This window comes from Varroa destructor, unplaced genomic scaffold (genome assembly GCF_002443255.2).
Source record: "Varroa destructor unplaced genomic scaffold, Vdes_3.0 BEIS01000006.1, whole genome shotgun sequence".
NCBI lineage: Eukaryota > Metazoa > Arthropoda > Arachnida > Mesostigmata > Varroidae > Varroa > Varroa destructor.
In genome coordinates, this window is record NW_019211459.1 from 31,507,246 (window position 1) to 31,520,692 (window position 13,447).

The 13,447-nt window shown below is 42.6% G+C and overlaps 1 protein-coding gene across 1 annotated transcript; it reads left to right on the plus strand.

The window, feature by feature from the left end:
* The first annotated feature begins 393 nt into the window (after window positions 1-393).
* On the plus strand, window positions 394-10,955 carry peb (zinc finger protein pebbled). The gene is made up of 5 exons (XM_022812230.2): window positions 394-529; window positions 2,615-2,926; window positions 3,169-4,289; window positions 4,434-5,666; window positions 5,779-10,955. Exons 1-5 carry the CDS (start codon window positions 427-429, stop codon window positions 6,496-6,498), a joined length of 3,489 nt encoding a protein of 1,162 aa, XP_022667965.1. The 5' UTR covers window positions 394-426; the 3' UTR covers window positions 6,499-10,955.
* The last annotated feature ends 2,492 nt before the right edge of the window (window positions 10,956-13,447 follow it).

Here is a 13,447-nt window from a genome sequence, read left to right on the forward strand (position 1 = left end):
TGCCATTGCCATCTTCAAAAAATGAGTCACAAGATTGCTTTGTCTTTTGAGGCCGAGCGGAGGACCGACCTATCAATGTCTCCTCTCTGTGACGAAAGTGCAGTTGCTCCTTTACGTCTTTTCCCCATTGTCTTCTTATATTTACTTGCTTTCATTTGTGTCTTTCTCTTGACACTCAGTGCGGGTGCTGTGTTTGGCCTGTGTTTATAGGAGGAGGAAAAGGAGTGGCTTCGGGCCGTTGTTGCGCAGTGTCTCCTGGTCGGAAAGGGCGCTCGTCGTTGTTCCTTGAGAGCTGGGATCAACTCCAGCAGCAACGGCAGCAGAAGCTAAGGATTGAACTCTAAATCTCGCATAGAGCGCACTCGGCGGTCCTAGGAGAGAACGGTTGAGCTTCGGTCGTCGGAGCGACTGTGGCTACAAGCCGGGATGGCAGCAACGACAGAACGCGCCCAGGCCACCCGAACCGGACCTGGCTCCCCATTCGAAGGCCACGAATCAGATGATGATGACATGAGGCTTACTATCACCGGTGAGTACCAAGAATAGCAACAGGTATTCGTTGAAGTAACATGATGGATGATAAATGTGCCCGCTATCACCGCTACCGTCTTCCAGAAATTCGCCTTTTTCGAAGAGTACTGGAAAAGCCGTATATCATTTTTATTGGCGCAAATAATTCGTGTGCAATTACTTCTTTGTGTTCATAATTTAGTTTAAAATTTTATGTGTGTAACAGACCGCTTATGGATTTAGAGTGTGCAAAACCTGAAAGGTCAACGAACATAGGGTTCGGTGTAAGAGATTAAGCGTATATAATGGAATTGCATCATATCTGAAAGGACTTTAAAATGTGGTAGATGAGTGTAAGCGTCAAACGTGTAAGTGCCCGTGACATATTAGGATGTTTTGATGAGTGTCTTCCTGCCCGTTGCTATGGGTAAACACCTGAAAGCAAAACAATGACAAGCATTTATTTCACAGCTCGGAAAGGAAAAACCTATTATTCTGTGATCGTTATACCTAATAAACATCATGGAGTGGAAGGCTTATTTGCACTTGAAGCCGAAGCTATCGTCCACGGCATTATTTCAATAAGGAAGCAACTTCATTTTCGTTAAAGACTATCGGTTTTTTGGGTTTTCTTTCGATTCGGCCCAGCGGTTCGTTAAAAAATACCCAAGCTAAATTACTTGAAATAGGCAAGTTAAAAAGATCGAGATTATTTTGTGAAAGGGTAGACATAGATTGAAGAATCACCCACTTTATAGATTCCTGCTCATCCTATAGATTAACTTATGTCACCTACACTACGTTTTTTTTTGCCTAGTCATGCGATGTGCAAAATTAGCTATTTTTTCCGATATAGCCCGCTATAAGTCCAATACTTTTTTTTTAGTTTTTAAATTAATTCTGTAACCGTCGGTAACCAACCCGATACCATGGAATTACCTGTACTCTGTACAACGTGACAAAAATACGTAGCAGGAATTATATATATATTCTCTTTAAAGTGTATTGATCTCTGGATTGATTGAGTGGATTGATTCTCTTTAAAGTATTGATCACCGGAGCCACATAAATAGTCAATGATTTTTCAGACTGTTTATTTTTTAACGTTATACTTCACCTTTGCATAGTCGAGCTAGATATAAAATGGAAATATCAATCATATTGCTGGAACCGTTCAATCTGGGATCCAGGTTCGCTCAGCATCCTGTGGGCAGGCTTATTTTTAAAAAGCCACCACACAATATTTTTATCTTACCTCAGATGTACCTCAGAAGTAATACACAAGCCTCAAGAGCTAACCCTATGGGAAAAAATTAAAATGGTTTAGAACTTGACGTTTGTACATCTAGTAGACTGTGATACTCGGATCTACTAATGTAGATCCCTAAATGTAAAGGAGAAGGTACATTTATTTTTAACAGTTGTAGTTACATCTAATTAAGCGCTTGTGAGGGTATAAGGCAGATCTTCTAAATGAATGCCTTTCTCAAAAAGCGTTTATATATATTGCTTTGACGGGGCTGAGCTCACGCAAGGGCTCCTTTGCTATACTTTCGATACGCTTGGATACTTCGTTTATGCTTGTAGTTAACGCGCCACGATGATGAGTCAATTAAAGAAACAACGAAATCCGCAAATGTCCCAAAGTTACTCAAAGCAGCCACGAGTATATACGAGTTTATGCCCCATCTACTTCTTATGTCAATATATATATATATATATAATAGGATATATAATGTTATGGCAGTAAAATTATCAGTGTGTTGAAGTATCGCCGCTAATAATTACAACCGCGTGACGAAAACCTATAAAACTAATACTAACGCCGGCTGATTACTTCACAAAAAGTTAGTTTCATAATAAAAGTGATACTAATGCCTATTCATCTACTGCTATCCTAAACGAAATCAAGCCAAATGCTTTTTGTACTCAAATAAGCGTACCCATATAGAAATAATACTCAGTGGCCAATCAGAGAGGACTGTCCCAACGAGTTCTTCGGTTACCGTACAGTCACCCCAATAGACCCAGCAGTGTACTGTATCATTTTTATACTATAAAAGAACTATATATATACACGAAGGTGCGTCCATGCGTTTCCTAGATACGGACTATGGGACTGTCAGTAATGAAGAGCCAGAACGTAGTCCAGCTGGATGTTCCTCAGGACCATCTACCAGGGCAGCATCAGCAGCGCCGGCGCTTTCGATAAATCGCTGTCATCTCTGCGGTGAAGCGGCCGCCTCCGCCCACGGCCTGTCGCTCCACCTACGCAGAGTGCACGATGTTATTTCGTGCACAAGTTCACAACTCAACCCAACTCAGCATACTTGCAAGCAGTGCGGAAAAAGCCTTTCATCAGCCAGCAGCCTCGATCGTCACATGCTTGTGCATTCTGGCGAGCGTCCATTCAAATGTAAGAGACACATGCCGATGGCAGAGCTTGAACTAGCGATCCCTACGGCTGACTCCCTCCCAGTCAATGATTTCACCGTCCACAATAGTAGAATTTTAGGAAATTTATAAGATCAAGCTATTGAAAGTCATCTGGTTAGGTTTAGATCAAATCTCACATATGTGCTCACAGTGCGAAATAAATCGATGTTAACAAAAATTTCTAAAGTGTATGTCCATTACGCTCCTATTATCTATTTTCAGGTAAGATCTGCGGGATGGCTTTTACCACAAATGGCAACATGCATCGTCACATGCGCACGCATAGCGGTGCTCCTTTGATTGGGCCTCTTATTAGCCAGTTGCACGTGCATGGCCAATTGTTACAGGTGCATCCATCTGTTCACGGCTCACCAACCTCTACTACTCAGCCTTCTCATGGACAGCTTGCGCCCCAGGATTTTCGCTGTCTAATTTGTGGACGTCTTTTTTTGAGCAAAACAGCTTTGGAAAAGCATGCACATACGGCTCATGATGACGCCCCAGTATCTTGTCCAAAGTGTTTCGCTCGCTGCGTCTCGTACTCTGGACTCATCAATGGCCTACACACATGCATCGAACAGACGGAGGGCTCCGAAAATTTGAGCTTCGAAGATCTTACTCATGTCGACTTTTCCTGCAGTAAGTTTAGCCTCATCTGCGCTGTAGAATGTGACAGTCGACCCCGCCGTTGTCCTTCAATCGCTGGTAAGCATGATTGTGAGCGATGCGCCCGTTCATTTCCATCGAAGGATGCCCTGGACATCCACAAACAACGACACGACGAACGCCAGACGTTCTGCGTTGCCTGCCGAACTTCCTATGTATCAAGCGTTGATCTACAGAATCATCAGGCAGAACTCCATCGGGAGCTTGTTGACGACAAAGCGCGCTTGATGGCAGCCTTGCACCTTCATGCAACGAACACAACTCCACGACATGATCTAAGTGACGTCCAAACACTTCTTAGTTTAGCTAATACAATACCGGCTGTAAAGTCAACATCTAGTGTCGGAGAGCCGACATCAGAGAACTCGTGTGATTCGTTCACGGATTCGACTGTTCTGGGCTTTGGAGCGGGCGACACCGACGATTCAACATGCACCATGTGTGGAACGGTATTTAAGAACGTCCAATTGCTCAAACGCCACCTGCAGATACACGTAAATGCGCCATTCGCGTGTACGCTTTGCCCGTATGTTAGCACTGATAAGAGCACTCTAGTACGCCATCTTCGAACGCACAACGGTGAACGGCCATTTCAGTGTGCAATATGCAAATATGCCTTTACTACAAAGGCAAATTGTGAACGGCATGTACGTAAACGACACAACAAACAGACCAAGGTCAGTGACTCTTTCGATACTCGTATTATCATCAGCCTATTTCTAGTACGGTATTTACTATTGCAGATCTAATCCCGGTACATTCAATTGGTCCTCAAACGATGAATGGCGACTTGCTAGAATGGTTTTTTTCCACTGTTCCAGGCTGAAATCCGGTCCGCTATGCAATACAATCCGCATATGCAGAGCCAACGGTTATCTCCCACTTTCTCGGCACACAGCGATTCGGGAAGCACCGTATGCAAATATTGCAATAAGGACTTCAAATTTAATCGCGTTCTTCGACACCATCTACGCTCCTTGAATAATTCATGCAGTAGGAAACCTTTTTGTTGCATCGTGTGCAAACTGGGCTTCTCTACAAAGAATAATTGTATTCGTCATGTGCTTAAGCAGCACCCAGAATTTCAGCATAAACTTTCTGAAGCGGTGAGCTCCAAGCCACTACCGATGGACGAGGCTAGTGGTCAGGACCCTCCTGTACCATTGACATTCGACAACGACAGTGATCTTGTTAACGAGCAAAACGATATTGAAGTCGATGATTTGGACGATGATCATAACTCAGACCACATTGTTCCACGTATCGAGCAGCACAAAGGTCAAGCAAAGACGATCCCAAAGCCCGAAGTATTGAAACCGACCGCTGTGATCCTCGGTCCGGTGAATCAAGTTATCGGAACGCTACATAAAGTAACGATGTCCCCAGCCGCTATTGATGTGGTCAAGTCCGTTACACCTGTCGTACTTACGACGGTGAAAACCGCTGAAGTCGAGGTCAAGAAAACTTTCGCGACACCAGAGGCCAAGGTCACTGTGATTCCGGCAGCTCATCAGAAGGTTAAGGAGCAACATCCTGGCAAGATCGAGCTGCCCCCTCCTCCACAAGACGAGCCGCTTGATCTCGCCGTCCACGCTCTCGATCTCAGTCGTAAGGACGATGCCCAACGCCCGAAGCCCGTGCCCTGTACACCAAAGAATAACTTCATTGATGCCATTCTTACAGCGGCAAAGTACGTCCCTGAAACACCGACGACGTCCCCTGTAAATGAAGTCGTTTTTCCAAAGGTCACGAATGAGCCAGTTAGGAAAAAAATAGGTGTTCCATTCACAAAGACATTCATTCTCTCTGAGAAAACTCGAACAGCGTTAAAGATTCTCGTGAATGCTAAAAAATCCGATGAGCGCTTTGATGAACAGGAGCAGCAAGATTTGGCGTCAGTTTCGGCTTTGCTAAATGCAGCGAACTCGCATCTTATGCTACAACATATGATTGGGGAAAATGAGAAAGAAATGACGGCAGTGAAGGTTAGTCGAACGGACCCCGAGATCACACCGAAAAAGGGTACCACTGAAATGGCCGAACATAATAATGGGGTAAGTCCTTTACACGCATAATCATTCTTCATTCAGCATATTCTGTCACCAGGTTTGTCGATCCCATGCCTCCTTAATATCGTAGATCATGTTTCCTGTGTCCATCTTTCAGAGCCGTAAAGATTCACCAAACTCCGTGTCGTGCAAATATTGCCGCCGAAAATTTCCTTGGACAAGTTCTTTGCGCCGTCATTTGCTAACTCATACGGGACAGAAACCATTTAAATGTCCGCATTGTCCGATTTATTTCACAACTAAATCGAACTGTGAGCGCCACCTGTTGCGTAAGCACGACAAACTTGGCAAAGCTACCCGTGCACGGGGAAGCGTGCTAATGGCCACTCGTGCATCAACTTCTAACGGTAACAAGGTTGTGAACGTTCCAAGCCACCGATTACGTGTACCTTGTCCATGCTGTTCCAGATCGTTCCGTAGCGAAGATTCGCTTACGGAACATCTTCGTCAGCGAGGGAAACCGTTTCGTTGTGTGATATGTTGTAAACTCTTCAAAGAGGCACAAGAATGCGTTCAACATGTCCGTCGCGTCCACGATCTACATGTCCTACACACAGTTTCTACTTCTGCCGAAGTCACCGAAGGTGACGGAGGTCCACGATGCTTCGTGTGCCTTCAGCCTGTGGAGTCGGCTGTTCTACAGTCACACTTTCGGTCGGAGCACACCCTGGATAGCGATGACAACAATAACAACAACAACAATAGCAACAACAGCAGCAACAATGGAAGCAATGGTGGTAGAGTGTATGAGCATGACGTTATAGAAATGGGCCCTGGAGGCGCAGCTGAGCAAGAAGCCGTCAAGGCATCCACATAAGAGGCTCTACGGGGATTGGAAGGAATGATCGTCTTTGCATAGTAAACATTCCCGAAAAAAACGAGAATTAGGAATGTATGCATTAACCTGTGGGTTAGTGGACCTGCGTGTGCAGGCGTCAGGCGGTTACTGTATAGCAGAACGGAAACAGACTCTCTCCAGATTACTTACGCGAAAAACGCAAATTCTCCTCCAGGAAGAGTCACTATAATACTTCGAACGTTTGTATTCGTCGCTAGTGAGGTGTGACGTAGATGGAAAGGGGTAAGTTCACTTTTATAGAAGAATGCCGTTGACAGCCGAGGTGGCAATATGAGGAAACAAGAAGAGTGACCTGATTGATTTCTTACAATGACTCGGTTCGAGTTAGAGCTGAGAGGGACCATACGAAAAAGCTGTTACTGACGCCGCGTCCTGACACCGCGTCCTGACACCTGGCTCTTTTCGGCGAAGCTATAATTTTTTGTGTCGCGTGCTACAGCATAGCCTTAAAGTAGCACAACCCGTGATATTTTCTAGTTTTTTAGGACCTATTTGTCTGTAAATATGTCGATACAACGATGATCACCAGTTCACATAGACATAAAAACTCGTGAACAGACAAGTTAATGTCGTCGAATTTAGGCAGAATTCGGCAAACCTGGTAGTAAGGCAAACACTTACGAAGTATGTTTTTTTGCCAAAATTTCGGATTGCCAGATAGCCGGAAATGCCTGGTACTCAGATAGAACAATGATGATTCCTAGTCGAAAAGAGGTTTCTATTAAAACTCAGTCACTGTGTTACACTTTATTATATTAGCTGTGTCAACTTCACAATGTCTAGACTTTATTTTTATTTTTCAAAAGCATAATACTGTTATCACCTAAACCAGTCTATTTCTAGGACCAGAATCAAACAGCTCGTATGTCTGAGATTAAGTCAGATCGAGACTTCCTTAGCTATACTATTCAATGCGGTCCCCTTCGAGTACGCTAAACGGAACTCTTTTCCATAACTAAATCCAAATATTTTTTTACTACCAGTTGTTCCACCTGCGCGTATAAATTGCAGGTAGTGGACATCTCTTGAAAGGTCTTTTACGGGTACGTATTGCATAACGATCTAACCGTCAGTGAATGAATTAATTAATGAAAAAGTACTTTGGACTGGCACGAAACGGCTATTGTTAGTATTACTGATGGTAGCGGCTGGTGACAATTGATGACTTTCATCACAAAGTTTGCGTCATTGATTTACTAGTTATCACGTATGATGCGTGACAATGCAACAACAATCATACACGTACACACAAACACATACACGCACACAAATATGATAAGGTCTACGTGCGCTCTCGTTTTCGAAACATCAAGGTAAATGGCCTCTCATAGTAGCGAGTTTGAATCATGGTTTTCTTGCCGAATCCTGAAACGATTCATAATTATCTCGGTCAAAGCTAGTTACGAACCTCTACAAACGTTAACTGCGCGTTTCGCGGTGTATATTGTCTCCCTGTCAACGATTGGGCGTGTTTATTTCAATCGATATCTTCGAAAAACTTTCGATGTATGAACCACGTCCTGGGTTGTGGAAATCTTTGCATTTATTATGAAAAGTATGGTTATGGTTTCCCGAACATTTAAAGCTGTGCATCACTTAATTATGTTAGCACCATATAAATATATAAATTGCATTTGTTTTTTTCGAACTTGTAGTTGGCCTTTTTTCGTGTTTCACCGTTTCCTATTGTGGTAGTACATGACGAGGTAGCAAATCATTCTCTGAACCGAAAGATATCATTTCTGCTTAACTGTAACTGAGGTTTGAGCACAGACGCTAAACATCTCAGTTTGCTATGAAATCGTAAAGAAAGAGTCACTTCTCACATTTATATCGTGTAATTCGTAAAAAAGTGTACGCTTCTCGACCTTGTGCTTATCAATGGAAAAACACATTAAGCCGTTTACGCTTCATTTTTCGCTAATGTAGGAAAAAAATAAAGTCAATACATAATGTATGCGTTGTGTTTGGCTATTCCTTGTATTCATCAACGATTATTGCGGCCGTCACATCGATTTTGAGTAGTCTAGAAGGTTGATAAACTCAAATTTTCCCGCCATAGAACTCCTCTGTTCACCTTGAAGTTCTGTTAAATACGAAGCAGCTATTCAGGATCTGTGAGTTCGACACGCCCGCTGTGAAGCTCTTAGCTATTTCTACGATCGATTGCCGGAGCTAAGACATGAATTAAAATCCTGAACTACATCTATTTTCGAAAGTTACTTTATGATTATGCCTTTATACATTTCAGCAAAACGAACAATCGATGCGATACAAAAAAGCCGCACCATATCTATATAATCATATTATCTATATATATATAATATATAAATCATGAATATATTATTTTGTGACTATTCCATGAACCTCAGCGGATGTTAGCATATACAAGCAAAACAGATTCACGCCGAACCCCTATACTACCGATGATTGGAATCGGTCGAACACTGTTCGATATTAAGTGTTATGTTGATAAAAAGTACAGAATAATACCATTCAATCATAAAAATATCTGAAATTATGGCTTTTGTTATGTTTCTACCTTCGATAGTATAAATGTATAGACAGCGTCACTCGATGTTGGCATCACGCGCTGTGCCTTACTCAATCAGCGGACCGGTCGGGTACCCCCTATGCACCATCCGCTTGAGTGCCTTACCTGCGTGTGTACGACTAGAAAGTCTTCGAAATGCTCGCCAGGGCAAATGAACTAAATGATCAATAAATTACGGAGTAAGCAAAGAGCTGTCAGACTCTTAAGGTAATAGGGTAAGACCTCTTAAGACCTTAAGGTAATAGGGTAGTTATTGCTGTGATGTGATTGTACGTGGTAGTGTCGCAATGACGGCGAACGGCTAGACTAGCGTCCGAAACGTTTACCGGTACAGCGCCTAAACCATAGGTGCTTCTATATTTCCGAGCTTCCGAGGTGTTCTATCGGATGGTTGGCTCCCGGCTCCAGATTTAGATTAACTAGCGGGCAAACGCGTCACCCACCAAGCTATGACGGGGTCAAACCATATGTGCCTCAATGCCTGAAACTTCCTATTCGCTGGTAAATGTTATTGCTTGCATTGGCACAATTAGCTTGTCAACCTTTACCACTGTGTTAATGTATCGATTCAAAATATCTTCCCTATAAGACTCGCCCTGTCGGGAAAGAGAAGTGACCAGACACAGACAAAGTAACGTCCTTTTTCTTTCATTTGGCCTATTTTCTAACGCTATTCAATGAAATGATACCAACAGCATAAATTACGAATGTCCGAATTACGACAATCAGTCAAAAGCCAGCTTCGCATATACGTTATAGGCGCGGAAGATGTGTAAGTTTAAAAATATCTCCCCTCCCACGTGCTTTTGTCGAGGATCTTGTTTGCCTTCCATGCAAGGGGCATATCTTAGTGGGGAGTGCCGATAGCATTCTTTCAGGACGTGCCGTAAAATTACTACCTATCAATATTCTAATCAGTATCATTGTCCCTACGTAAATAATACACCCTCACACACATGGCGTGCCCGATAAACGCACAGGGATTTGACCGTATATATATATATATATATATATACTTAGAAATAAATGAACAAGGATTTAGTTATAATGAAATGCCGATTTACGAATACCATACGCTCATCATGTGTGCATTATTACGAAACATTAGGGAATAGAACGAGTAACAGAGGAAATGTCGCCGAAGCGCATCGAACAAATCACCTCTTTCGTAGTATAAATTCAATGAGAACATTTATCCCACCATGATTATTAACCAACGTCAGGATTCATTGAAAAATGTGTATAAGGATTAGGTACGAATGCTTGCCAATATCAAAATAGGCATCACTATAACGTACTTCTTTAAATCGGACATTTTCCAAATCAAAAGAAGCACTTCGTAAAGCAGAACAGCCCTGCTGAACTAAGCAGATCTAGTAGGGTCTCTAATTGGTCCTAAAACGTTTGAGAAGCAGAAGAGAGGCAAAAAAAAATTACTTAAGAAGTGTCAAATATGGTTTAGAAGTATCCGTTTTATATAGAAGACAATATATCATTAAAGGCAGAGATCAATGGTCGTAACGCCAAGGCAGAGCAAGTATATTACCGTCCCGAAGTTTTACTGCATAGCACTGGCCTCTTCAGCGTTCGATGTTCGCACCCAGACTTTTGAATCGTACGTTGATATTTTGTATCTGGAAATAAGGAACGCTTTGATAAATTTTAATTTTATGATAATTGTAACAAATAGCATTGGGATCATCATTATCATCATCACCATATTATACTATCTCGTATAATTACTGAGTTTATTTAATAGAACTATATAAAGTTAGTGGAAGACTCACTATTTCTGCCTATAGGAACGTTATTTGCAATCTAGTAAGGTAATCAATACGAAAAAGCTTTCCTTGCCTGTAAGTGGTACCATCATTGAGAATATGGAGTATCCGGAATGGTGATTTTCGAAGGTCTAAATGTTCACTGTAAATGCGTATTGTGTGATATATATTTCATTAACGCCACCAAAATACTTCGTTTTTTCCTTTAATCTTGAACTGAAAGCTCCATTGGAGACCAATTGTCGGTAACAATTGATAATAGCGATCGTTCAGAAGTAATGGCAGCACAGGTAGACGACAACAAAGGCAGTAACATAATTTGAAGGAATGAAGTGACGGATTATCTAATAAAGGAACATTTTGACGGCTGGCGTTCGGAATGGCCGACATGCAAAGTCTACTAAAGTATACATATAGAAGTAGGTAAGCCTTTCACAAAACGATACTGAATCCAGAGAACACTATTATAAATAGTTAAAAAGAATTTAGGTGTCCAACGCATAAGTAGGACCCAATATAAATAAGTAAAATGCCAGAACTGCGTAATGTTAAGACACCCGAAACAGAAAGATTGTAATAACGTCAGTAAACTATTACGATGTTATAAGAATACTAATGATAATAAATAAAAAGCACCTAAAAAACCAACTAGGACCGCTACTTTCGTCTTTCTTGCTTGTTATTTACCCGCCACGAAAAAGCTGATTTGTCTCTAACGAAAGCAGCTATTTCATGCTTTACCATTTTCTTATGTATTTTAGGCCTATTGTGCATGTTAAGAGCACTTATTTTTTACCAGCGCAGAGCCTATTCTACAGCGTTTAGTATAGCAGAAACAAAATGAGAGACAAATCCCAATAACATTTCTGAAAATGGCCATAAGCTTTGCTCTCGCATGAATCACGTACGAGACGTACGAGCGTTGAAGCGAGCTGCGGGAGGCATGACACTTGCAGGACGGCAACGAAGGGATGAGAATATTATGGCCCGCTGTAAAAATACCGTTCTGAAGATATGTTTAGTAAATAGGGGGCATCAATAGTATCGAGTACTGACCGCCCTACCCAGGGGAGCAGTGACTCACGAGAGTCGCCATCCTGACATAATTGAACCGTGTGGCAAGTTTTTGGCGATGTCTCATTCTTTTGGTGTTTCCTATTCTCCGTTGTTGTCGTTCTCTAGCTGGGTGGGAAGCATCACTACTGACGCATAGCAAATGCAGGCCACAGACAACGGTGGCAGGGGCGGTGGCAGCTTCTGCTGCTGTGGTCGCCGCCTTGAAGGTCAACGAGCCAAAAACCTAGAGCAGAGCCATCGCCGCTGTTGGGCTATGCCACTGTGCGCACAGACACTGGTGGAAAGTGGTGAATTTCTTAAGTAAAAACGGTGGCAACGTTCCTGTTAGTATTAAGCGGGGCAGGACAGATAACAGGATAGGGTCGACAAGCCCGAAAGAGGTGACGAAAAGCTGCCCATGTTTTGATTGCTTCTAAACCACTACTTCCTACTCTTCTTCGACAACTCGACGGTACTGCCGCCATCGAACGGTCGAAACTGTGTGTGCGTGCGTGTGTGTGTTTGTATGGGCAAGCACTGAGAAGGGGCAGACGCGTCTGGCTGCGGAAAGGGCCAAGAACGAGCCGCAACATTGGTCACCGTCGGCTTAGCCCGAGCTTGCTGGCTTACACAATGGCTATGACAGAACACAGCGGATAATCAATTGGAATTAGAGCTTTCTTAGCCAAGAGCATATAGCTCACTTTGGACGTCTGGCATGCTGCACGGAATGAAGTTTATTTATCAGTGACATCAAACAAAAAGAAACAAATACAAAAGTGTTACTTGAATTCATTTCTGTTATTATTTTGGCAATGAATAAAATGAGAAGTCATTATTTTCAAATAGTATTATCTCTGCGATTACACCGCTTACAAACCTAAGGCCTATCTCAATTTGCTGACTGAACTCTTTGAAATTATTTCAATTATGGATGGAGAGAATGAATGGAGAGAAAATCTTCTACGAGGGTTACAACGGCAATATATTCATATCATTCCAGTGGATGTAGAATTAACTTTGTGCAGTAAATAGCAATATGAGTTTGACAGGGGCCTTACGCTCTTAATTCAGCCTAAACTTGTTATTAACAATGGTTTACTGAAGTGTTCATGTTTTGCCTCTAACTAAATGGGCGTTTTTTCATTTAAGTCGTTTACCTAGGCAAATGTGCCTTTTAGGCAAAGAACCTTTTCAACAGAGACGTTTTGACAACCAGCTAACGCTCTGAACAGGGCCGTGTGTCACGTGTGATGCCAGCCGGTCTTCTTAGAGCCTAGGTAGAAGCAATCTGGCGGGTCAAGGTAAAGTCAATCGTCAAAGGTACTTCTTTCGCAATCGACCAAGAGCGGATGCCGACGGCGTCATTATACGCTTACTCCCACATCCTCAGCGTGAAGGATATTCGCACCGAGGGTATTTTCTGAGCAGATCAGACGGAACGTTTTTCTCTGTATAACTCTGCTCAGACACTGCAAAGCGGGCTCCCACGGGATGATTGTTCTCGCAGAAGTAA